Source organism: Trachurus japonicus, chromosome 9 (genome assembly GCF_045865225.1).
Source record: "Trachurus japonicus isolate A0001 chromosome 9, Traja_1.0".
Classification (NCBI taxonomy): domain Eukaryota; kingdom Metazoa; phylum Chordata; class Actinopteri; order Carangiformes; family Carangidae; genus Trachurus; species Trachurus japonicus.
The window spans coordinates 17,920,121-17,944,024 of NC_140915.1; the positions used below are offsets into that span (position 1 = coordinate 17,920,121).

The 23,904-nt window shown below is 42.8% G+C and overlaps 1 protein-coding gene across 1 annotated transcript; it reads right to left on the reverse strand.

The window, feature by feature from the left end:
• Positions 1 to 4,366: 4,366 nt before the first annotated feature.
• On the reverse strand, positions 4,367 to 23,731 carry LOC146981261 (NXPE family member 3-like). The gene is made up of 7 exons (XM_085788253.1): positions 23,021 to 23,731; positions 16,427 to 16,561; positions 9,255 to 9,683; positions 8,838 to 9,136; positions 7,853 to 7,923; positions 5,016 to 5,219; positions 4,367 to 4,936 (listed from the first exon to the last, which is right to left on the reverse strand). The coding sequence occupies exons 1-7, from the start codon at positions 23,729 to 23,731 to the stop codon at positions 4,395 to 4,397; spliced, it is 2,391 nt and encodes a 796-aa protein (XP_085644379.1). The 3' UTR covers positions 4,367 to 4,394.
• Positions 23,732 to 23,904: the final 173 nt, after the last annotated feature.

Sequence of the window (23,904 nt, forward strand, 5' to 3'; positions counted from 1 at the left end):
CGCTTCGCTGCGCCACCCTGAGTTGCGCCAGCAAAATAGGGCCCTGAGCCTCTAAGTGCGGCCACGTCTGTCTCTGCTCCTCATTGACTCCAATACAAATATTTTATGAGAGAAGCAGAATGGACTGATGTTTTAAAACTGCCATCCTCTCCAAAATATTTACTGTAGAAACACCAAATCGTACCAAATTTTTCAGGAAGTCCTTAGAGCAATGTGATCTGTGTTTTGTTCTGATAGGAGTTACCGTTTTGTCACAGTAAGCCTAAATGTGAGACCGGTGCAGAGGCAGAAAATGGCTCTTTTTCTCCACGTTTCTGTCTGTCTCATTCTGCGGGGGCCCCTATCGCCGTGGTAACCTCTGTGATTCTCAGGCCAGAGCTCGTTAACTTCATAAACAATCCACCTGGCGCTCGTTTAAATGTTTATAAAGGGATCATCCCTATGTTCCCCGGGTCCTATGTTCCCCGGGTCCTATGTTCCCCGCTTTGTATGGAACCGGGGAACATAGGACCCTTCTTTTATAAAAAGGTCCTATGTTCCCCGCTGTTCACCCAAAAGGTCCTATGTTCCCCGCTTTGTATGGAACCGGGGAACATAGGACCCTTTTTTTAAAAAAAGGTCCTATGTTCCCCACTGTTCACCCAAAGACCCGGGATTGCAGGGACTTATTATCAGTGAGAGGCATTCTCCGTGCTGCGCATCGGCCCCTCAGTCTGTGGGTAGCTCGTGTGTGCGTAGCCTGTGAATGTGTGTATTAATCCCTCTCTGGTCAGCATCTCTGTTAAAATGAATAAACACAAATCGCCGCAGAGCGCGAGCCTGGCACAGAGGTGCGCGCTCTGGCGCAACTGGCACAATCGGCACAGAAATGAAATTGGCTCCGCTCCGCAGTAGCGTCCCAACCGACGTAACTACAACATAACACAAACTTATCTGACAGCTCTCACTTCTTCTGCTCCTCCCCACTCACACACCTACAGGCACACACAGACAGATAGGACTCTGTCTTCCTCACCCTCAACCCAGCCCATTATAAAATGCGTTATATTATTATTTTATTATTATATTTTTCTACTTGTGGAGAAGACAGTGTTGAGTTCTCTTTCTGCCTTATGGACAGTGCCATGGATGTATTTGCCACAGAGTGAACTACTGATATCTTTTGTCTAGTGCTGAACTGTGACCAAGCGCGCTGTCCGCTGTCTCGGTGCTGAAATGAATGACAGCGCGTCACTGAGAGAGAGAGAGAGAGACGGAGATCGCGGCGGATGCATCTTTATCCACAGGATGCGCTGCGCTCTGACTCTTTCTTTTCTTTCTTCCTACCAGCTCTCCTGTTCGTCTACACATTTGTTTTTCAGTTTATGACTCCTGCCCTCCCTGCAGATTAACAGCTGATTTGAGAACCTAATGCATATGATTTACTATTGCACATTTCCTTTTGCTGCTATAATAAACATTTTCTCAGGATTTATTGTGATACAAATATGATGGAAACTGGTAACAAACGTGCAGTAAAATGACAGAAAGAAGTGGCAGGAAAGAAGTTTTGCTCAAGACAAAGTTTCTTCATCTTAAAGAATGAAAATGTCAATTTGTTAGGCTTTCAAATCACCAAATGATTTGCTTGGAATAATTTCGTTTGTTGTAATGGTTGTGAGCATAGACAACGGACGTCTTGGCTGAGCCAAATGTCATTTTACGTGTAGGTGGAGCTGAACAGGCAGACGCACAGAGGCATGCGTAAAACACACATTTTAACTACTTCGTGCTGTTGCTTTTTTTGTTTGTTTGTTTTTTCTTTACCTTTCGTTTCCTTTGGATCTTTGTGCATATTATAAAGCTGTCCTGGTCCCTGTTTGTAAGCCTTTTTTATCCGGAGGAAATTCCCCAAAGTTGCAACAACTTGTAGTGATCCACTGGGTTTTGCCTATAGTCTGTTGGAGCTATGGGCTCGTTGATTTGCAGCTTTGCTCCCCAGGTTTTTTTCATGATCAATTATCCTTGGCGTTTGCGCACGGGGATGTGCGGACCTGTAATGAATGAATGAATGAATGAATGTTTTGTTTGTTTTTTTGCCGTAAGTTGTGTGCGTAATGCGCACAGGTGCATTAATGGGACCGTGGCAGTCGGCGTTTGGACGGCTGGTGTGGGGGCGATTCCAAAGCACCATAGTGGATTATTTATGGTGTGTTGTTACCCTGTAAAGGCCCGTCTGGACGCAGCACGGCCGGGTCCGTCTGCAGCCAAGTGGGACGAGGGAGAGGATTGGCGTGGTCACCTCGGCGTCTCTCGTGTGGACAGACCAACAAACTCTCCCTCACTCGCCCTCACCACGCGCCAACACACACACACACACACACACCTGCACACGGGGCGGAGACTTTGTGTTTATTTATTAAGCTTCCACTGACTGTATCACATCTGTACGCATGTCTTAAAACGTGCGTGTGTGTCAACCGGCAACAGCGGGGAACATAGGACCTATGTCCTATGTTCCCCGGTTCCATACAAACCGGGGAACATAGGACCTTTTTTGGAAAAAACGGGGAACATAGGACCTTTTTTAAAACAAAAGGTCCTATGTACCCGATCGGGGAACATAGGACCCGGGGAACATAGAACCCGGGGAACATAGGTACGCTCCCGTTTATAAACACAGACACAGCTAAATCAGACTGACACAGGATGCAGCTCATAGTCACACACACACACACACACACACACACACACACACACACACACACACACACACACACACACACACACACACACACACACACACACACACAGACTCTAGAACCAGCTTCATGTGATTACAGTTACAGACACACACACACACATCAAAACACACAGGTAACATACAAATGCGCGCGGAAGCGCGCACTCCTCTCCCACACTCTAACACACACAGGTAACTTCATGTGATTATACACACACACACACACAGTTAACCTAATGTGATTACAGCTCCTCCATATCAGTGCTTATGGAAAGATGATCATGTGTCTGATCAGCTCTGTCTTGACCTTAAGATCGTGGGTTTGATTCCCATGTTGACAGAGATGGCAAAACCGGCAGTAGCTCCGTGGGCCTTTCAAAATTTCCCGAGAGGAAATTTTCTAGTTTGTTGTTGTTGTTTTCAAGACACAACCAATGACACATCATGTGTAATTTTTATTTGAAATACATAGATGATTTTCAATGTGACAAACAATGAGGTGAAGTGTTAAAAAGTGTGAACATTTTAACAGCCTGACTGACACTGAACCAGAACAAGGTTTTTACATTTCTGTCACTGTAGCAAGAAACATGTTCAGCGTGTTTCAATATTGATTCAATCATATGTCCAATCATTGCGCATAACATACAGTATACAAAGTTGACATTAAAAGGCACACTTATGGATTCATTTCAATTAAATTATACACTTTTATTATCCGTGTGGGGAAATTAAAGTTTTAGACCCTGTCTGTCTGTCTGCAGTTCCACATTTCCAGAGAAAGCAATCCATGCAGCGGTGGATAACATTATTTATCATATACGATGTCATGATGTGTATATTTGTGTAGTCTTATGTTTAGTTTAGTTTATTTAATTCATTGAAAAAAGAAAATAAAACAATAAAAAAAGTGGAACTTATGTTGTCTATCCCTTATCTGACATGAACAAGAGATTACAGGTTACAGGGCGTGCTTAGACGAGAGCTGGGACACAAGGTCGGAGGCTCTGATCTTACAAGGTTGGTTTTCAGCCAAGAGACGCTAGGTGGAAGGCAGAGAACCTCCATTCTCCCTATAACAAGTTACAAGTCATTATTTAACCATCACAATTACTCCAAAGCTGTTTAATTAAGGTAAAAATGAAGCAGCAGAAGTAAGTGACCCGGTCGTTTTGGCCAACTTCTTGTCAGTCGATGGAGTTAGCAGTCCCCGCCCTCGTCCCTACGTCACCACATTCACGCGCATCCCATGGCTGCACACACAGCCCTTCATGCCGTTCTCTCTCCTCATTGGATAAAGGTTGTAGGATACAAGGAAAGTTTTCTCCTCGGCTTACAGCAGAGCAGACTGACTGACAGACCCGGACCAAACACTCTATGTAAGTGATTCCCATCAGAAGATATAACTATTTACAACACAAATATTCCGCTGACTTCTGCTTTAAGGTAAAAATCTTGCATTGTTCTTCTTTAAATGAGATGATTCAGCAGTGGTTATTTGTTAAAGCTGACCCAAACCCTTTATTTTGTGCTGGCTCAGAAAAAGATTAGAAAAACTAGATAATCTGTCTGTGTGTGCTTGAAAGAAGCAGCACCTGGTGGAAATATGTAAATTCAGCATGTGTCTATGAAACTTCTCTCCCAACAAACACACACACATCTAACTGCCATATTAAGGGCATATGTAGGACAAAACGACATCAATCATGTTTTTAATGATGGGAGGCTGTGGGTGGAGGTTGTGTGGCAGGTTGTGGGCCAGGACCATCTCCCAGGCATCCACCAGATGAACGTTCAGTCCTTTGAAAATGGCTCTGAGCACCTTATCACCCTGCAGAGAGTACCAGTCGCTGTTGGTCAGTGTAACATCAAGCGTCAGTGCTTTTGGGTTTGCAGTGCGGATGATGACCACTGTGTCTGGAGCTCTGTCCAGCAGCCGCACCACCGCCCTGCGGATGCTTTGCAGCCTGCGGATGTATACCTCAATGGGGTAAGTGCCGAAGTGAGCCCAGATACCAAAAACTACAACGGTGCTTCTGCCTCCAGTTAAACCGTCTAGTTCATTGGCGATGTAACGGAACTGGCTGGTGGGAATCTCAGAAGAGCGGAGAGGAGGACCATGGCAGCGGTACGTCACCAAGGTGTTGCGTGCATCATGTAAAGCCATGAAAGGTCCAGCTTGCTTCGCACTGTGCAGGTTGAACTGAATGAGATCTGGAAGCATTCAACAAGAAACGTATTAATTCACAGTGAAAATAACATCAAACAGACAAAATACCTGCAGATCAGGTACCTGGTAGTGCTGTAGTGAGGTGTTCGAACCACTGTCTGACGGTGGAGTCTCCATAAAGGTAGACCTGCATGCCTCTCAGACAGTCACCAATGGTGGAGGTGTTGAATTGTTGAACCTGGGCTCCCCTCAGTGCTCTCCAACTTCCTTTGTAGTAATAACCGGCGTGTCCAGACTTCACATCACTGATGTTCACTTCTGCTGATGCTGGACATGAGAGGAAGTGTGAAGGATACAGAGGTTAGTAAGTCTTATTTTTTTTTATTTTAATTTTAAAATCAGCCAACAGTGTCTAAACCTCCCCATGCCCATCTCTCCCTCTGTCTCCAATATGTATCGTTTCTCATTATCTGCATTTATTGATCCTACTTCCTTTCTTTCTTCTTCCTAGGAAGTCCTACTTCCCATGCATAATTAGTGAAAAAAACACAGAAATGTTCAACCCCATGCCAGATTACTCAACTCCAAAGACATGGGGGGCACAATAAGCAAAAAAACTTTTAAACTAAGAAAAAAAATTTCTACCAAACCAACGTTTGCAACTTTCACCAAAATGTTACCCCAATACTGCTGAAACTTATGTCCACTTAAACTCATTACAAATTATGAAGTCCATCACACATCACATCAAAATCTGTAAAACTTATTAAACCTATCTCATCTCATCTCAGAAGAATAAGAAAAATGCTTTTAAGCAAGGAGTCGCCTCTGACTTACATATGGCCACTAAGGAGTTGAAAACTGAAATTTTAAAAGCTAAACAGAGATACAAGTCTAAACTTGAAGATAAGATGGCTGCAAATAACCTTGGCTCAGCTTGGTCCTGCATGAAAACAATTGCGGGCATCCAGAGTCAAGGGAATAACAGCCATGTTTCCTTACAGGGTTTTAAGTCTGATTGTGAGCTTGCCAATGCTCTTAACTGCTTTTACACTCGTTTTGATAACACAGATTTTTGTCTGAAGGTTCAGGAACTTCAACACAAACTTAGGAACAATCAACATTTTAACATCACATGTAGAGATGTTAAAATGTTTTTTTACAAAACAAAAGTCAACAAAAGTCAAGGCCCAGATAATATCTGTGGACGCTTGATTAAATCTTGTACAATAGAGCTGAGTCCCATATTCCACTACATTTTTAATAAATCCTTGCAGACACAATATGTCCCAAAGGTCTGGAAGGATGCTATAGTGGTCCCAGTACCTAAATCTAGTGGCCCCAAAATTTTTAATGATTTTAGACCAGTTGCTTTGACCTCAATTTTAATGAAAAACTTTGAGAAACTGGTAAGGTCAGAGATCTTAAAAATCACTAAAAATGCTCTTGACCCCATGCAGTTTGCCTACAGGCCACACAGGGGAGTAGAGGATGCCACAACCACCTTGCTCCACCTGCTCTTTAAGCATCTGGAGGGAAGTGGATCTCATGCTCGAATCCTTTTTATTGACTTTTCATCTGCTTTTAATACCATCCAACCACACATTTTGGCCAAGCGCCTTTTAGAACAATTCAATTTTAATTCTAATCTTGTAGGCTGGATTTTGGATTTTTTAACTAATAGGACACAGAGAGTAAGGGTGAACGGGGTCCTGTCTGGTCAGTTTCATAGCTCCACAGGCTCCCCACAAGGATGCGTACTCTCTCCACTTCTGTTCGTTCTTTATACAAACATGTGCCAGAGCAAATATCAAAACAGGACTATTATTAAGTATGCAGATGATTCCGTTATTGTTAGTCGGCTCCAAAAGAATGAAAGAGGCCATGGCCCTATAGTTGATGACTTTGTGCAGTGGTGTGAAGAGTCACATCTTCAAATTAACATATCAAAAACAAAGGACATGTTAATTGATTTTAGCAAACAAATCCACACATATGATGCCACAACAATAAGAGGTCAGTTAGTGGAATGTGTGGAATCCTACAAATATCTTGGGACTATCATTGATTTTAAAGTGAACTTTCAAGAGAACTGTGAAACTGTGTGTAAAAAAGGACAACAGCGTCTGCACTGTCTGAGAAAACTGTCTTACTGGAATGTTGACAGAACGAGAATGATTCTTTTTTATCGTGCTTTTATTGAGTCCATTTTATCCTTTTCTTTGGTGTCATGGTTTGGAAGCCTTTCTACTAAAAACAAGAATGCATTGAATCAAATTGTGAAATGGTCAAGTAAGCTGATAGGTGAGCCACAGCTGAACCCTTCTTCCCTGTATACCAGACAGTTACAGCGGATAGCCACGACCATTTTAAATGATAGTTTACACCCTTTGCACAGTGAATTTCAGTTTCTTCCCTCTGGGCGGAGGTTGTCAGTCCCATACTGCAGAACAAAACGTTATAAAAACAGCTTTGTTCCAGCTGCAGTAACACTGGTAAACAAGATGTAGTTTTCACAAAAGCTGCACAAGTCACTTTTCGGAGCACGATGTATCCCCTTTTTTATCTCATTAATTTTATTCATTCTTAACTTGGAGGAAATTTTGCTCTTGGTGTTTTAAATTCTTTTTTAGTTTCATGTTTTTTACTTCTTACTTCTTATATTTATTTCACGAACTGCAGCACTTTCTGTCGAGCCGAAGCTGTCTCTTGTTTTATGTGTATGTGTTCTTTTTAAATGTCCTGTTTCTGATTTGATTGTTCGTTTTCTGTTGCTTGTTTAACTCTCGACTGCAAAACCAGTTTACCCTTGGGTATCAATAAAGTAACCTGAACCTGAACCTGAACCTCATCAACATTGATTCTGTTTGCACGAAGCTTCCTGCCTGATTTACCTCTAACAACCTGTTGTATATTTAAAGTAGAACACAGTGATCATTATTGTAAAAATACTGCTTTACCTGTTGTATTTGGCAACACAGTGACACTGGCAGGTCCTGAAGCCTTAATAGAGCGTTTCATGTTGACTTTACTGATGGAAAATGGAGTGAACATAATAACATGGGTTACAGCAGACTGCTTGATTTGTGCTGCTTCAAAAATTGTAAATCCATTTTAAAGGGGAGTCGCCATTTTCTTTTACAATCTGGACCTTATTTCTAGCATAAAATATCATCATTTACTCACCCAGATAATTTTGGTGTCATTACAAGTAATTCCGACAAAATTAGATCCAGCCGAGAGCCGTGTATATCCGTGTAATGCGAGTACACGGGGCAGATAACACATTATCTGCATCCAGGGTCTGTAGGTTGACCTACTAACCTCTGACCTGGATGATATCATCTCTGAACGCGGCACAGCCTGTTGCTACGGTTCGGTTCTGCACGTTTCCGACTTGTCAGAAAAAAATGAGCAGCTGGACGAAGTTCAGCTTCCACAGGCTTCCTCTCTGCAGCAAATAATGTGTTATTTAGATGCTGCATTCCGGTGCCCTAGAGACTCGCATTATACAGATATACGCGGCTCTCGGCTGGAGCTAATTTCGTCGGAACGACCTGTAATGACACCAAAGTTATCTGGGTGAATAAATGATCGTATTTTATGCTAGAAATTAGGTCCAGATTGTAAGAAACGGCAATTCCCCTTAAAATATGCACATCTACTAGCTATAGGTAATACTCTACTGTATACATGTATTCCAAATTAAGATTAGGACTAAAATGAAGATACACTTTCTTGATCCCAGGCTGGGAAAGGACTGTGTTACAGCAGCAAGCAAATAACACACAAAACACAATACAAATAGAAAAATACGACCAATAGTTAGAATAAACAAAAAGAAACGCAATTTTGAATAACAAATATACACAAATTTATACATAATGTTAAGATGTAAAATCATTCAAAAAAAAAACTGTCGTATGTGCCTCTCTACTCCCTCACCTTTGAAAAAGCTGCTCCTCCTTATAAGCCGTGAGATTTCTTCTGAACCCTCCCATAGAGTGTGTGACCCTGGTGTCACAGCTCAGCTTCTTTGGCTTGTAGCAGAAATACGGTTCATCTGTTTGGAGGTCAGTGTAGTTGCACAGCGGCTGCTGGGTCGGATGCAGACAGATGTTACAGGTGGTCCTCTCAGACACCGAGCCTGAGCGGAAGGTGCTTTGAAAGTAGACCCTGTCTGGCTGTTCCCTGGTCAGTCTTTGCAGGACGGTTACAGCCTCACCAGGGTGAACCAGTGTCACCTGATGGGATAGAGAAACAGAGCTTTCACTGAGAAAACAAGCACAGGCCTCGAGAGGGCATGCGGTTCAATTTGAATAAAGACTTACAACAATACTGAACTTGAGTTTTTTGCATCACCTCAACCTCAGCGCTCCCCTCCCAGAGCAAAGAGAACACAGTAGAATAGGAGCCATTGAGGTGATCCTCCATTTTCCCAGCCACACCTGCACCAAGCTCCCGATTATGTAGACGGCTGACTAAGAAGTCCCCCCCAGATTGCTTGGCTTGGCCTCGGAAGTCGTACATTTTAATCATAACCTCCAGCTGATCTCCTACATGCCACTGTCCACCTCCCTTCTTTGGGAGAAGTGTGAAGGTGCTGTGAGCAGGATCGCTGGTCTGCTCCAAAGAAACCAGAGCTGCAGTTTCAGGCCACGCAATGGAGTCCAGTATGAGGTCCTCTTCCTGAGCGTCCTTCGTGGTCAGTGGCTTGAAGGTGCAGAAGCCATGATGCATGTAAGGGTCGGTTAAAACTTTTGGAAGGATCATGGTGGAGTTGACTTCATGCTGAAAGTGAGGTGGAGAGAAAGTATTGGAAACAAATTAGTCCAGTCATTTTATGAAAAAAGGTTGAACAAATTGCAACAGAAGCAAACTCAACTGATTTTGTATCCTCAACATGTCCTGAGTGAGGGAAAAAAAAGCCCAGAAGAATCCCATTAGGGGAAAGTTTCGAAAAAGGTCCAAATATATCCAATTTATACGGCTATTAATTATTTTTCTCATGTGAATAGGGTAACATTTTTAACCTTTAGATATCTCCATGAAAATTACTGAGTTGATTACTTACATTAAGACAAACAAAAAATGTATTACAAGTTTTTTGAAATTCTTTGTTAACATGAGAAAATTTGCATAAATTCGCATAAATTCCACCGTTTTGACGGCACATGTATAAAGGTGCTGTGGTGGTACCGGCATGAAAATTGGAATGAGTTGACTCCTGAGGTCAACCGACAAGAAATCACTTTAAATTTCAAGATGACTGCAAATTTTCAAGGTAGCCACATCCTTAGTAGAGCAGGTATGACATTATGTATGGCTAATTTGCATTTATACAACACCTGATCTAAACATTGGGTATAGCAGGTGAAAATGTCTTGTTCAGTCTAGTGTTGGGCGATTTTGACATTCTCAGATCGTCCCAATCGCCCTCCCTGGAGATCGCCGATAGACCTATCTATCGCCGGGGTTGGCGGCGGCGGCCGTTCCACGTGTTCGTTCGGCGGCGGCGGCGTATGAGTATCGCTTTTACCGTGCCCTGCTGTCATGCATGCGCGCTTCTCTCTGTGTGTGTGTGTGTGTGAGGGCTAATAACGGAGAAAGAGCGCTATGATCAATGAACGGAACGCTATTGCGTTGCCGAAAGCCGAAAAATCTATTCATGGCGGACGTAATTTATTTGTGGCATATCAGTGAACACGTCGTCGGGCTGTGACATACAGGGCTGGCGTCGGCAGCCTAGCATAGACTGTAAAAAGAAGCCTAGTCACAGCCACAACACCAGCTAAACGTGTTTCCTCAAATTTGAGGCGGAGTGGCCACCCTGTTTACCACAGAGATGTTGTGTGCGGTCATATGACTACCTGGCTCCGTCTGATTGGACGTCGCCAGTGGCTGCATTTGATTGGTGAAACACTGTCATTTGACAGAGTATAGTTGGAAGCAGCAAGCCAAGCGGCTTCATTAAAACAAAACAAACAGATTGCGCATTAGATCAATAAAAAAGTAGCGAGTATGTGTGTGTGTGTGTGTAAAATCGGCAAGACAACAAAACATCGCCGATCGTCCTTCCAATCGCCGATAGACGATTGGATCGCCAATCGGCACAACCCTAGTTCAGTCTTGTTAACATATAACAGTTAAAAAACGTAATATTAAGGTCTGAATGGAACCCAACCCATTTAGGCTATCAGGTGTTGTATGTATGCAAATTAGCCATACGTAATTTGATTATGCACCGTTTGCTCATACCTGCTCTACTAAGGATGTGGCTATCTTGAAAAATTGCAGTCATCTTGAAATTTAAAGTGATTTCTTGTCGGTTGACCTCAGGAGTCAATCATTTTCAAGCTGGTACCACCACAGCACCTACATGTGCTGTCAAAACGGTGGAATTTATGCAAATTTATGTGTGACAGTTGAGGGTCCTGTCACTATGCCTCCAATTGATCATGCGCCCTGGCTACTTGGCCAAGAGGATGTCCCTTTGGGTGACTGGCAAGCGTGCCTGATTCTTACCCGGGAGGTGTGGGTTCAATCCCTGCCCGGGCCGTCTTCACCTTGCCATATGCAAATTTGCTCATGTTACCAAAGAATTTCAAAAAACTTGTAATACATTTTTTGTTTGTCTTAATGTAAGTAATCAACTCAGTAATTTTCATGGAGATATCTAAAAGTTAAAAACTTTACCCTATTCACGTGAGAAAAATAATTAATAGGCGTATAAATGGGATATATTTGGGTCTTTTTCGAAACTTTCCCTAATGGGATTCTTCTTCTTCTTTTTTCCCCTCACTCAGGACATGTTGAGGATACAAAATCAGTTTAGTTTGCTTCTGTTGTGATTTATTCAATGTTGACCCCTTTTTTGGCCTAAAATTACTGGACTAAATGAGCCAGTGAGGAAGATGTTTCCTGCCACACAGTATGAAATTACTGTTAGTCACTTGTGGTGTTGAAGTTTTGCATTCACACTGGACTGAACTACACTAAGCTGGGATTTTTCTCCCCCGACTCTTCTGGTAAGGTACACACACAGTATGTGTATGTGTTTGCATATGGGCTGTAACCAAGGGGGCAGTTGTCAGTCTGAGAAGTGAAGCTCACTTCCGTGTTCAAAAAACTGCAATCCCCTCGGCTTCCTCTGGGGGCTGGTGTCAGAAGGGAGCATTCTCCGATTGACCCCCATGTTAAAATCGCCGACTTTACATCCTCAATAAACATGATCAAAGCCTGGTGTCAGAACGTTTTTTGGTCTCAATCTATAGTTTCTACCCCCGCACACACTCTGAGGGGGGTGAATTTTTTTTTAACTCTACCATTTTACTGTTATTAGGTTAAAACTCTAGCCAATTAGGGCGCGGAAACGTTGAGTGACAGGTCCGAGCAGCTCCGTGTACAGCTGCTTCGAGGCCAGTGGGCGGGTTCTCGGCCGGCCAATCCAACATGGCGCTGTTCAGGCCGCCATATTTGATTCACAAAAACGACTCCCCAAAACCAATGGGAGACGTCACGGGTGCTACGTCCATTCTTTTTACAGTCTATGGCTGTAACTCACTGAAACAAGCTTTACAGGAACCTTGATGTTTGTTTCTGAAGAATTGGTTTAGCAGCATTTATGAATGAAAATAATTAAACAAAACAAAAAATAGCTATCAATAGCTGTAGAATTTGGTGTTGAGTAGAAAAGAATAAAGATGACAAGGTTTTCTTTGGTTGATATTATGAACATAAGAGGATTGCCTTGCATTACTTTATTATTCTTGTTGGGGGAAAAAGTCACACAAAAAACACAAATTCATTTAAAACTAAACCTATTTGTGTAAACATACAAACCTGAAACTTAATTGTTAATAACACATATTATGTTAAATTTACTTCACCTCAGATTGGCTTTTTTCAAAAGGGCAGGTCCTCTCCTCTAAGATGATCTCATGTAGCACATAGATTAAAACGAACGCAGCCAGTAACAGGAAGATGACTCCGTACTTCGCCTCCCTTCTTTTACAAGCTTGGACCATCCTGATCAGGAATCTGTCTTCACTTATTCTGTGGCTACTGCAGCCCACTGTGACCAGTTAAACTGGAACTGGAATTAAAAAAATCAAACAAAAGAAAGTTGTAACACAAAACTTGTTCTTACGAAATAGGTAATGTAAAACTCAAACTGAAAAATCCTCACTATCCAAATAGTTTGTCGTGTCTGTCTGGCTCCTTGGCACTGTAGGACCAAAATAATAATAATAATAATAATAATAATAATAAATAATGAAGTCACATCGTGGAGATGTAAATAATAATGATCAGACCGGAGATGGAGGTGAGATGAGTCCATTTACTCTCCACACAACAAAAACACTGAACACACAGGTTGCCAAGTAACCCGGAACCGGCATCTCCTCTGGGGATGCGAAGTAACCATGTTAGCTCTATCTCTTAAAGTTACAAGACCTCCGGTACCTGGGTGAATATCTTTACCATCTTCCCTATCGTGGGTCACCACATAGGCCCCCCCAGAATTCACCCACACGGAAAAATAATGCAAACTAATGCAACTAATTAAAAGTTGGCACACAATGTCTGACAGCAGATTTCTGTTTATTCTGAGACAAGATTGTTCATTGATGTAATTGACAGCGCCAGCATGAACAAGTAATTACAGTATCAAGATGGAGAGCATGAGAAATGGTATTAGTAGGAATAGTGCCTTCATACATTCTTCCTCCCCTCTACCTCCACCCCCTCCCTCCTCTGTCCCTCCCCTACTCTCTGCTGCATCTCCAGTCATCTGTTAGACATTCTGTTTATTTGCTAGAGATAATCTCCCCGCTAAGATTGACAAGAGCTGCACAAATATGCGGATATTTGAGATGCGTGTGACCTGTTCATTTGTCAACTGGTCTTGCTTGTATGTAAATTCTGGTAAGACCAAGCACACCTTCCTTTCATCCAGATCTCTAATAGTGAATCCACAGTCTGCCGTCACTTCGTCTCCAGGACACAAATAACTGTGGAAACCCTGAGCTCTGTGTAATAAACATATCATTGCACTCCCACCGTAAGCATCAGAGATGAACATAATCAATCCTGATGGAGCAGCTGCCACAATATATTGTACAGTATTACTAGCATGATAATGACTGTATAATTCGGTCCTTGCATCCTTGTTTGTAGCTTTCTGCAAAGCATTCTCTGAGCAGTCAATAACCCAAGTCGTGTTAGAGAAATGCTTCTTAAAAACCCGTGGCATAGTAGCTTTTATCGTATCACGCAGCAGCCATCTGTCCAGTATGTCATTGTTTTGCTAACCTGACTGACAGACACTTTAAAGTGTCTCGCTACATCAGCGGTAACTAAATTCAGTTTAAGTTTCATTAGTGTCAATAGAATTTAGTCAGACACAAGATTCTTGAATTCAAGCAGTGGAATCCTTGTGTACAGTAAACTGTCACTGACATTTTCACATCGTCACATCATGATGGGTCCTTTGGAGTAAATATGGTTATCCATGGCAGGGTCTGCCCACTGTGTTTAGACATCCTGGAGAGTCTTGCAGGAGGTGTCACGTTACGGAATAGCAGGACCCAAATGAAGACTCAATTTGCAAAGAGCAACCAAGTGTTTATTTAGGAAAAAGGTAAATAAAAGGTAATCAAATGGCGCTACTGAGAGGGCGACGTCGCGGAGTTCACAGAGTCAAGTGGCTTGTTTGTCTGTTTCTCCTAATATTGTACCAAGCTGCGGTAGCAGCACGGCCAACAGACACTGTTTATGACCGGGCGACCCTTCTACGGCTCGGAGAGTGCAGCGCTTTGGGACTTTTTGACCCGAGCACGCTCTTCCCCTACCCGGAGCTAACACGCTACAGCGACCCAACGCCGGGCCGGCAGAAGCCCTTCTCTTTTTTTTTGTTTCTCCACCTGACCTGGAACAACCGCACAAAAATTCCTATGTGTGTATGCACAAATGGCAAATAAAGATTTTGACCTTTGACCTTTGTCAAAGTACAACATAAACAAAGTATTAACAAAAGAGTCAACGAGCCTAAGTCTCGGACAGGGGAAAAAAGAAGGAATCAAAAGTGCAAAAGGAAAATAACAAAGTACTAATCAAGGGACTTACCAAACTGACAAGAAGACACAAAAGGATGCAGGATGGGCAGACATGGAACACGGGAGGCAACACAGGGGATAAACACAGACGATCCGACAAGGACAAAGGGAGACACTGAGGCTAAATACACAAGGGAAGACACAGGTGGTGCAATCAGGACAGGTGAAACACATTGGGTAATCAAACAGGCAGGAGAACACAGGAAGACAAGACAAAAACTTCAAAATAAAGCAGGAAACAACTCTGCCCGTCTGGTGGCATTGAAGTGGGACCTGGCTCTTCAGCCTTCACCACACTAGATTCATCTGCAGGTGATGATGAGCGTTACATGAATGCCACTGACACCAAATAATAACACATTGATAACAAATAATCACACAATAATATCTAACAACAATCTAAATGATCTATTCCACCCAGTTCCATTCTCCTGAATGTCTGAGAGAGAGGGGGAGGGAGATGGGGGATCAGATGGAGAGAGAGATTAGACTGAGCTGTGGCTACTTTAAAAAAGAATGAATTTCTCTCTCAACTTACAACAACATGTTGATGTCCCTTCACACTCCAAGGGACACACACTCAAACTCTGCCCCATGATCTTGGTGTTTCTGACTACAAGGTTTCAATCCTATCTATTCAACCGATCTCAGTTTGTCACTATTAACGACACCTCCTCCCCCCGCCCCAGTCAACCATGGTGTCCCCCAAGGCTCTGTGCTCGGTCCCATCTTCTTCACCATCTACCTACTCCCCCTCGGCCAGATCATACGTCACCACAGACTCAATTTCCACTGCTACGCTGATGATACTCAACTCTATCTCAGCACCTCACCATCCACTCTGCTCCCCCCACCATCTCTGGTCAAATGCCTTCATGCCATAAATACCTGGATGACAACCTACTCCAACCAAACAGCAGAAAAACAAAGCTCTTGGTCGTAGCCCCTAATCCAGTGCTCCAGAAGGTTGGGGATCTCTTCCTCCACATTGACGGCTGCTCAATCACTCCATCCCACGAAATACGCAACCTGGGCATCAACATGGACTCCACCCTCTCCTACCAGTCACACGTCAAATCCATCACCAGGTCTGCCTTCTACCACCTCAGGAACATTTTCCGTCTCCGACCATCACTCTCTAACTCCGTTGCTGAAACCCAGATTCACACTTTTATCTTTTCCCCCCTGGACTACTGTACTGGAGTCCTGTCCGGAGTTCCCAGTAAAACCCTGGACAGGCTCCAGTACATGCAAAACTCAGCTGCCAGGGTTCTCATTTAAATCAAGCCCTGACAGCACATCATCCCCACCCTCATCCGTCTCCACTGGTTCCCAGTCAAATACCATATTTCTTTTAAACTCCTCCTCCTCACTTACAAATACCTCCATACACTCGCCCCCCACTACCTGTCTGACCTTCTCCACCATCACACTCCATCCTTGAAACCTGCGGTCCTCGGACATGGGCCTGCTGTCCATCCCTCGCACCAGACTGAAAAGCTTTGGGGACAGAGCCACTCGCTCACTCCGAATATCTGCAATGCCCCAACCCTGGACACCTCAAACCTCAAAACCCACCTCTTCACAGTGATCTTTCCCCATCAGTCTTAACTCAGTCTGTTACTCAGCCTTGCCTTTGTCTGTTTAGTGTTTCCTCCCCTACCCCCCTTTAATCTGTTTCTTTTTTTGGCTGTAAAAACTGCACACTTGCAAGTCGGCCGGAAATAGCTCGCTCCTTCGTTGGTTTCTCTTTTTTTCCCTCTCCAGAGCTCCCCCACAGTTCTGGGAGGCACATGTCACTGTCGTGAAAAAAAAAAAAACTCGCCGCCACCACCTCCTCCACCCCCCATACACGTGCTTGTGTTTACTGCTGTTTGCTAAGCCCTGCTAACACCGAGCTAACGCTAACACGGAGCTAATGCTAACACGGAGCTAATGCTAACACGGAGCTAACGCTAACACCGAGCTAACGCTAACACCGAGCTAACGCTATGCTAACACGGAGCTAACGCTAACACGGAGCTAACGCTAATACAGCCACACACAGGCACAAAGACACAGACATACACACAGGAATAAAGGTTCCAAAACGCGAAGGTGTGTGTGTGTGTGTCATGATGTATTACATTATCTTATAAAAGACCCATGGTGTGTGTATCTGTGTTAGCATTAGCTCCCTGTTAGCCACAAGCTGAACTTCATCAGTAAACATTTCATGTTTCCATGGTTTCCTCCGACTTTCCGAACTCAAACCAATCACGATTTCATGCATGACGTCATATGCGTTCTTATCTCGTACTGCCGTAAGGCAGTTTCTCGCGATACTTCTATCCATTGACGAGATTTGTAACACCGAGACGGACGACTGATCTTGCAAGTGCGGTTTTCAGCCAGTGGGGGGGGGGGGGTGAGCGCATTGGCCTAGACCCCATTCACTTCATAACAGGTCACTCAACCATCACAGTGACTCTGAGCCACAATAATTACAGCCCAAATCCTGCATAGTTCTGCTTAATGTATAAAGCAAAGAATAGATAATTACCAGAACAAATAAAGATTTTAAACATACATTTGCAAGGCTAAGCTCAAAACAAATGTGTATTTCTGTTGCAGGTATACAACTATGGCATTCACAAAGCAAGGAACTGAAAAGTTGTAAAAGTATGTCTCAGTTTAAGAAAAATGTTTAAAAAAGAAAAAAATAAGCACCTACAAAAAAGAAGAAGGAGAAAGAGAAAAAAAGGGGGGGGGGGGAGATGAGCTGTGTCCACTGCTGTTTTGCTTGTTTGTTTACTTGTTATAATCATATGCTTCATCATCTTTAATTTTTTTAAATAGTGTATAATACTGTGTTGGTGTTGATATTAAGCCAATTATAACTATATTGTGGCAGGTACTAGTTTCATCATGCATCATCATTTCATGATCAAGTTTCATCCTGCTCCTTTTCATTTATGGTGATTATGTGTACTACATCATGTGTAGGCTACTACATCATGTAACGTAACGTACAAGTATGTAAACCATGAATGGAATAAATCGAAATGAATGAATGAATGAATTTTTCAACAAACAAAATACATTTACAATCATGAAAAAATCATGAAACATTTAGGCTAATTTTGTAATCATAGGCCTTTCCATGTGTTTATCAGTATCAGTTATTGCATTGTGGTATACACTACAGCGTCTATGTTTAGCTTTGCCCCGGCTCTCTCTCTCAGTCCATCGACAGACAGGTTAAAAATCAATAATCATGTCAGCCTTAGGCCACGTTAGTTTATACAGTCTGTGTATTTGTACATGAAGTGAAGTGCCTCCATCGCTTCCTGTTGTTTCCTCCTTTTCTCTCAGTGTCCGTGAAGAACTGTAATAATAATAATAATAATAATAATAATAATAATAATAATAATAATAATAATAATGATAATAACAACGTTGTATTAACACTTACCTCCCTCAGACTTCAGTTTCTCTCCTCTACTCCGTCCACTTTGACACTTTAACAGACATCAGACTTGTTTAACTCTTTGACTGCCAGCCATTCTCACAGCAGCTTCCTCCAGCTTGCCAGGCATTTTCCAGCTTTTTGACTGATTTCCGTAGACCCACCATATATTATGTACTGTTACTACATACACATTCAACCCATCAAAGGAAAGATGAGGGTCTCTAGTTTCCAGCAAAAAAAACTGTTTGTTTCTATCTTGTTCCAGTCTTGTGAAATTGGCGGTTGAATATAGGTTAGTTTAGCCCAAAAATGCCATTTTGGCACCAAAATCTTGAGAAAAAGAGGTTTTTGTGTCGGCTGTCATTTTCAGGTGAACCAGTACAATTGGCTCCTTTATATTTTGCTTTAGTGATGCCTCAACATCTGTACAGTTGTTCTCTTGTAAACAACAACTAAATCAACACTGACAAATGACTTTTGATGACAATAGACAAAATATTTAGCTACTGACACACACTACTGCAGCCTTTTTTCCTTCTTTTCTTTGAGTTACAACTTTTTCTTTTCTTTTTTTTAGTGTGTGTGCGTACGTGACGTGTGCGTGTGCATACGTGTGCGTGTGTGTGTGCGTGCGTGTGTGTGTGTGTGTGTGTGTGCGCGCGCGCGCGCGGATCTGTTCGACAGGTTTTTGTAGCCGAAACACGGCGCTTTGATCAGATCCAGCTTCCCCTGGTCAGCAGGCAGCGGTCTCACTCACTCTCTCTGTCTCACACACACATCTACACACACACACACAGCCGACAGCTCTGGCTGACGTGCCCCCTGAACTCACAGCCACAGACAGTCCATGTATGCTCACAACAGACACTCCCACCACCTTTAGCTCTCCTCGTCACGTTCGCCGGCGCCGTCCGTTCCTCATCCACACTAGATCGGGGATTTTCAAGCTGCTATCTGAGTGATTTCTCGCAAAATCTGGCGACTTTCCAAACGCTCTTGATGGCTAACGACGAGCGATCAACGGGGTTGTTGTTACTAACGTTTGTGCTTTGTATCACGGAGCTGCACGGAGCTTCGACGAGCTGCCGAGCCGCCATGAGCCCCGCCGCCGCCCCCGAAGCTCTCACCGGCGGCCAGAGTGTCACGGAGCGGCGCCGCTGCAGTCAGACACCCGCTCCGCTCCGTGAGGGGGGAAAAACACGCTATATTTTTTATATCTCTCAATCCAAATGTGTTTTTCTGCACTTAATTTTGATGATACAAGTCTGATCTTCACAGAGGAGTAGGGCAAGACATTCAACATGGCGTTGCCATTAAAAAAACGCTAAGACGAGTTATCTCGTCTTTGGCAGACTACGCTTGGATTCGCTAAGACGAGATAACTCGTCTTTGGCAGTCAAAGAGTTAATAGGCTACTTAGTTTGGTTTCACTGGCTCCTCCTTCTTGTTCTCTTAGAAAAACTTCTGTTTATCACAGGAAATCATCTTTGTGTCCCTCTAAACATTAAAAGAAGACACTCTTCAGACATGATGAAAGAAATTAAACAAAATAAAACAAAATCAGGCATTGATACTAAAAGGAGGGAAAAACACAAGCATACTGCATGTTGATTAAAGTGCTTAAAGTATAGACACGGTGATCAGTGGTGTGGTGCTCTTGAATTGTTCAGTTTTTGTTGGGAATGTGTATGGCTGTGGTGGTGAATGAAGGGTAGGGTCTTCTGTAGGCTCTCTTTGTGACTGCTTGAGTATGAAGCTCTGATAGTGAGGTTTGAGTTTTGCCTGTTATTTTACTTGCTTGTTTAATGATCCGGGAGAGCTTAGATTTATTTTTTACTGAGGTGTGTGTGTGTGAACCAGGATGTGATGTTAAGCTCTAGCTTAAAGTTGTCTTAAAATAGCCTAGAACAATAGCTGAGTTATGACAAGAACTCCAACAAGTCTACATGCATCACTGTTAGGATTTTTTATTGACGTTATAGAGACATGACCGACCTGTTCTCTTCACACAATCAACACCTGCACATGTACTCTTCACTCATGCACACCTTACACTACTGATTCCACTGATCCGCCACACTCCATAATATAATATTTTTCTTTGATGGCTTAATTTGGTCTAATTTGGTTCAATTTGGTGTAATAAAGTACTGATTTGAACATTTACATTGTGTTGTCTGTCTCCCTTTTTGTTGTGACCCTTCAGGTCATGACAATGTAAATTGAGTGGGCCACTTTGCTTTGTTATTAATAAATCCAGATTTTCATGGTTTCATGTTTTTTCTTTCTTCTTTTTTTTTAAATCTGAGGGTGTTCCCACAATTCCCATTGTGACATTTACAGGCGTTAAAGGGATAGTTCAACATTTTGGCAAATTGGCCCATTGCCATAATCCCTATAGTCATAGCTGTAGGTTCGTTACCTTTAATTGTCGGTGCAAGCTATTTTTAGAACGGCGGAGCAGAGCGGCAAACTGCTCAGAGCTATGCTATGGAAGCTAATGGGATTTCTTGGTTTCCCTCATCAAACTCATCAAATATCCAACAACTCCAAAACGCTGTGGTGGACAAGTTGTGACCTGCACATTCACCACGCTATGAGATAATAACAGAACACGTGTGTGTGTGTGTGTGTGTGTGTGTGTGTGTGTGTGTGTTCAGATGTTTAACGTGAAACAGGCAAAAATACTCATGTGCTTTCAGTGTCTAAACCTGTGTGAAGGCGTATTTTCTCGAGGGCACAAAGACAGCTTTGGGGATACCAACATCATGGAGTTGAAAGCAAAGATTGCTTTAGTTCTGCTCTGGCAAGGATTCAAAAGCTTTTCATATTTAAATGCATGAAAGCTGCACCCTTGACCTTAATATGCCTCATAAGATGTTTTTTTGTGTATAAACTGTTGAGTTACATTTTTGTGTTTTCTGTAAATTGTGCTAAAAGCAATACAAATCTGTTAAAAAAAGACACGTTTTTTTTCATGTAACACTTTTATTGAATTTCCTTGAGATTTATTTTTCGCCTTTACTCTGCCTCTTATTATTATAACCTTTATTTAACCAGGTTTGTCCCTTTGAGATCTAAGATCTCTTTTGCAAGAGAGACCTGGCCAAGAATGGCAGCACATAAAGTTTCAACAAGTCACATTAAAGGGACAACGAGGAGTTTCTATTCGGTTATAAAAAAGTCTCACGTTAATGTGGATGAATCTCCGCTACCCACACTTGTCAATGGGCCCATTTTCGATAAATATATCGTTCTGTCTCTATCGTTATTTTGTTATTATTAGTGGTGGCGGAGATGCTGGTCGAGCCGACCAGCGTTTTTTACTTTCAGTTTCGCAACGAGTCATGAGAATAACACAGCTGAATCGCTGTTTATGGTCGGAACTCCGACGGTATGTGAACCTCTTTGAACCTCTGACTTTAATTCTTGATGAATGAAAACATGAGTCCGTCTTGCGCCGGTCAAAAGAATTTTACGGTGCGCGCGGAGGCTCATAAATGTAGTGTGAAAACGCTTCGCTTTTCCAAAACTCCTCGTTGTCCCTTTAATCATAGACTTAAAGGCCCCATGCTGTGCACTTTTCTCTGGGTTTATTTACCTGCTGTCTGATATCCCTAACAAGATGTATCATTGGTTTTGAGTAGGCTACCTGTGATCTGCTTAATATCGTTTATATTGCCCCTTTCTGTTGCCTCTTTCTGGAGCTCTAGCAGGCACAGGTCATTTGGCCAATCAGAAGAGAGAATGAGAACCTCTCCTCTGATTGGCTCACTGTTTTTGAGTGGCATGTGGTCGGGTCAATCACAGGAAAGTAACTGAAACCTAAGCTGCATTCATAAAAATTAAAAAAAAAAAAAACAACTGGTCACGGTGGGCGGAGTTAGGTTACTGTACTGCTTCACCCAGTGTTGACTAGTGTCCTGGACTGAGATTCACAGCCAGCTAAACTCTTTCTGACATTTTATCCAAGGAACAGGCTGGAGTTGTGACAGGATCGCATTTATTGCCAGAAATTGTGAAACTGAAACAAATACAAAAAAGGTTCAATTACCACAAGGTAAATAATACAAGTTTACATGTAGCCTGCTAACGGAGGTAGCGGATCTAACACACACAGATCTACGGGCAGAGTCCGCGATCACATCTCGCTCGTTAATTAACAAATTATGATAAACTACAGAAGCGTTTGCAATCTACTAATGGTAAATAATGTTTACTTACTCATATTGCCACTACAAAGGGGTAAAACAAACGTGAGGATGGAGAAATCTCTTGCTACGGAGCAGGTAAAAAAACAACAACATCCGGTTAGCCTACATCACTTCCTGTAAAACCCATGCACGCAAAAAACACATGAATGAAACTACTGCGCCATCTACTGGTCGAAAAATGCAACTGCAAGTAAAAATGTACACAGTTCCATAACACTCCCTGTCTGGCATTATTTTAAAAATGCCACAATAACAAATTTACACAATCTAATCTCCTGGAGATAAGAGAAGAATACACTCTGAAATGGGTCTGAGGAAAGTCTTTTTAGACTTGTTGTGGGTAACCTTGACCTCCACTTTCCTGACAAGTCCATCTTTACTTGGAAGAGCTTTTACTATGACTCCTGTTGGCCATTCATTTCTTTTCAGTTGCTTGTCCTTTAGAAGAACAATGTCTCCTTCCTTCATGTTTGGCCTGATGAGCTGCCATTTTTGACGACTCTGGAGCATGTTGAGGTATTCTTTCTGCCACCGAGCCCAGAAAGTGTCAGCAAGAACTTGAACCCTTTTCCACTGATATTTGAACATGTCAGCTTTGGTGAAGTCTCCAGGGGGAGGTGAGAGGACACCAAACTTCTGGGTGAGTAGAGTTGAGGGGGTTAAGATAAGAGGAGCTTCTGGGTCAGTGGAGACAGGCACTAAAGGTCTTGCATTAATAATAGCTGTAACTTCAGCCATCAGGGTTATCAGAACCTCATGAGTCAGCTTGGAGTGGCTCACTTGTAAGAGCATTGAATCCAGGATGCGTCGTGTAATTCCTATCATCCGCTCCCACGTGCCACCCATGTGGGATGAGTGGGGCGGGTTGAACATCCATGAACATCTTTGATTGAGGAGGTAGCTGTCTACACTCATCTCACCAGGCTTTGGAGGCTCCAGCTTCAGCTCCCTGGCTGCACCAACAAAGTTGGTGCCACAGTCTGACCTCAACTGCTTAGCAGTACCTCTGATCGCGAAGAATCTGCGAAGTGCATTGATGAAGCTGGAAGAGCTCATAGTTTCAATCACTTCGATGTGAACAGCTCGAGTGGACATGCATGTAAACAAAACCGCCCATCTGTTGGCTTGTCCTCCTTTAGTGCGGCGTGCAATGACCTCCCATGGTCCAAATACATCAAGGCCAACATAAGAAAACGGGGGGTCAGTCTGTAAACGTTCGGCTGGCAAAT

What these genes read in the sequence shown, in the direction of transcription:
- LOC146981261 (XM_085788253.1), bottom strand. Translation starts at nt 23,731, where the DNA reads ATGAGCTCTTCCAGCTTCATCAATGCACTTCGCAGATTCTTCGCGATC. An exon ending in TCAGGAAAGTGGAGGTCAAG is followed by an intron (nt 16,562 to 23,020) that starts GTTACCCACAAC and finishes TGAGGTGTCCAG; the next exon opens with GGTTGGGGCATTGCAGATAT. An exon ending in AGGGGAGCGCTGAGGTTGAG is followed by an intron (nt 9,137 to 9,254) that starts GTGATGCAAAAA and finishes CTATCCCATCAG; the next exon opens with GTGACACTGGTTCACCCTGG.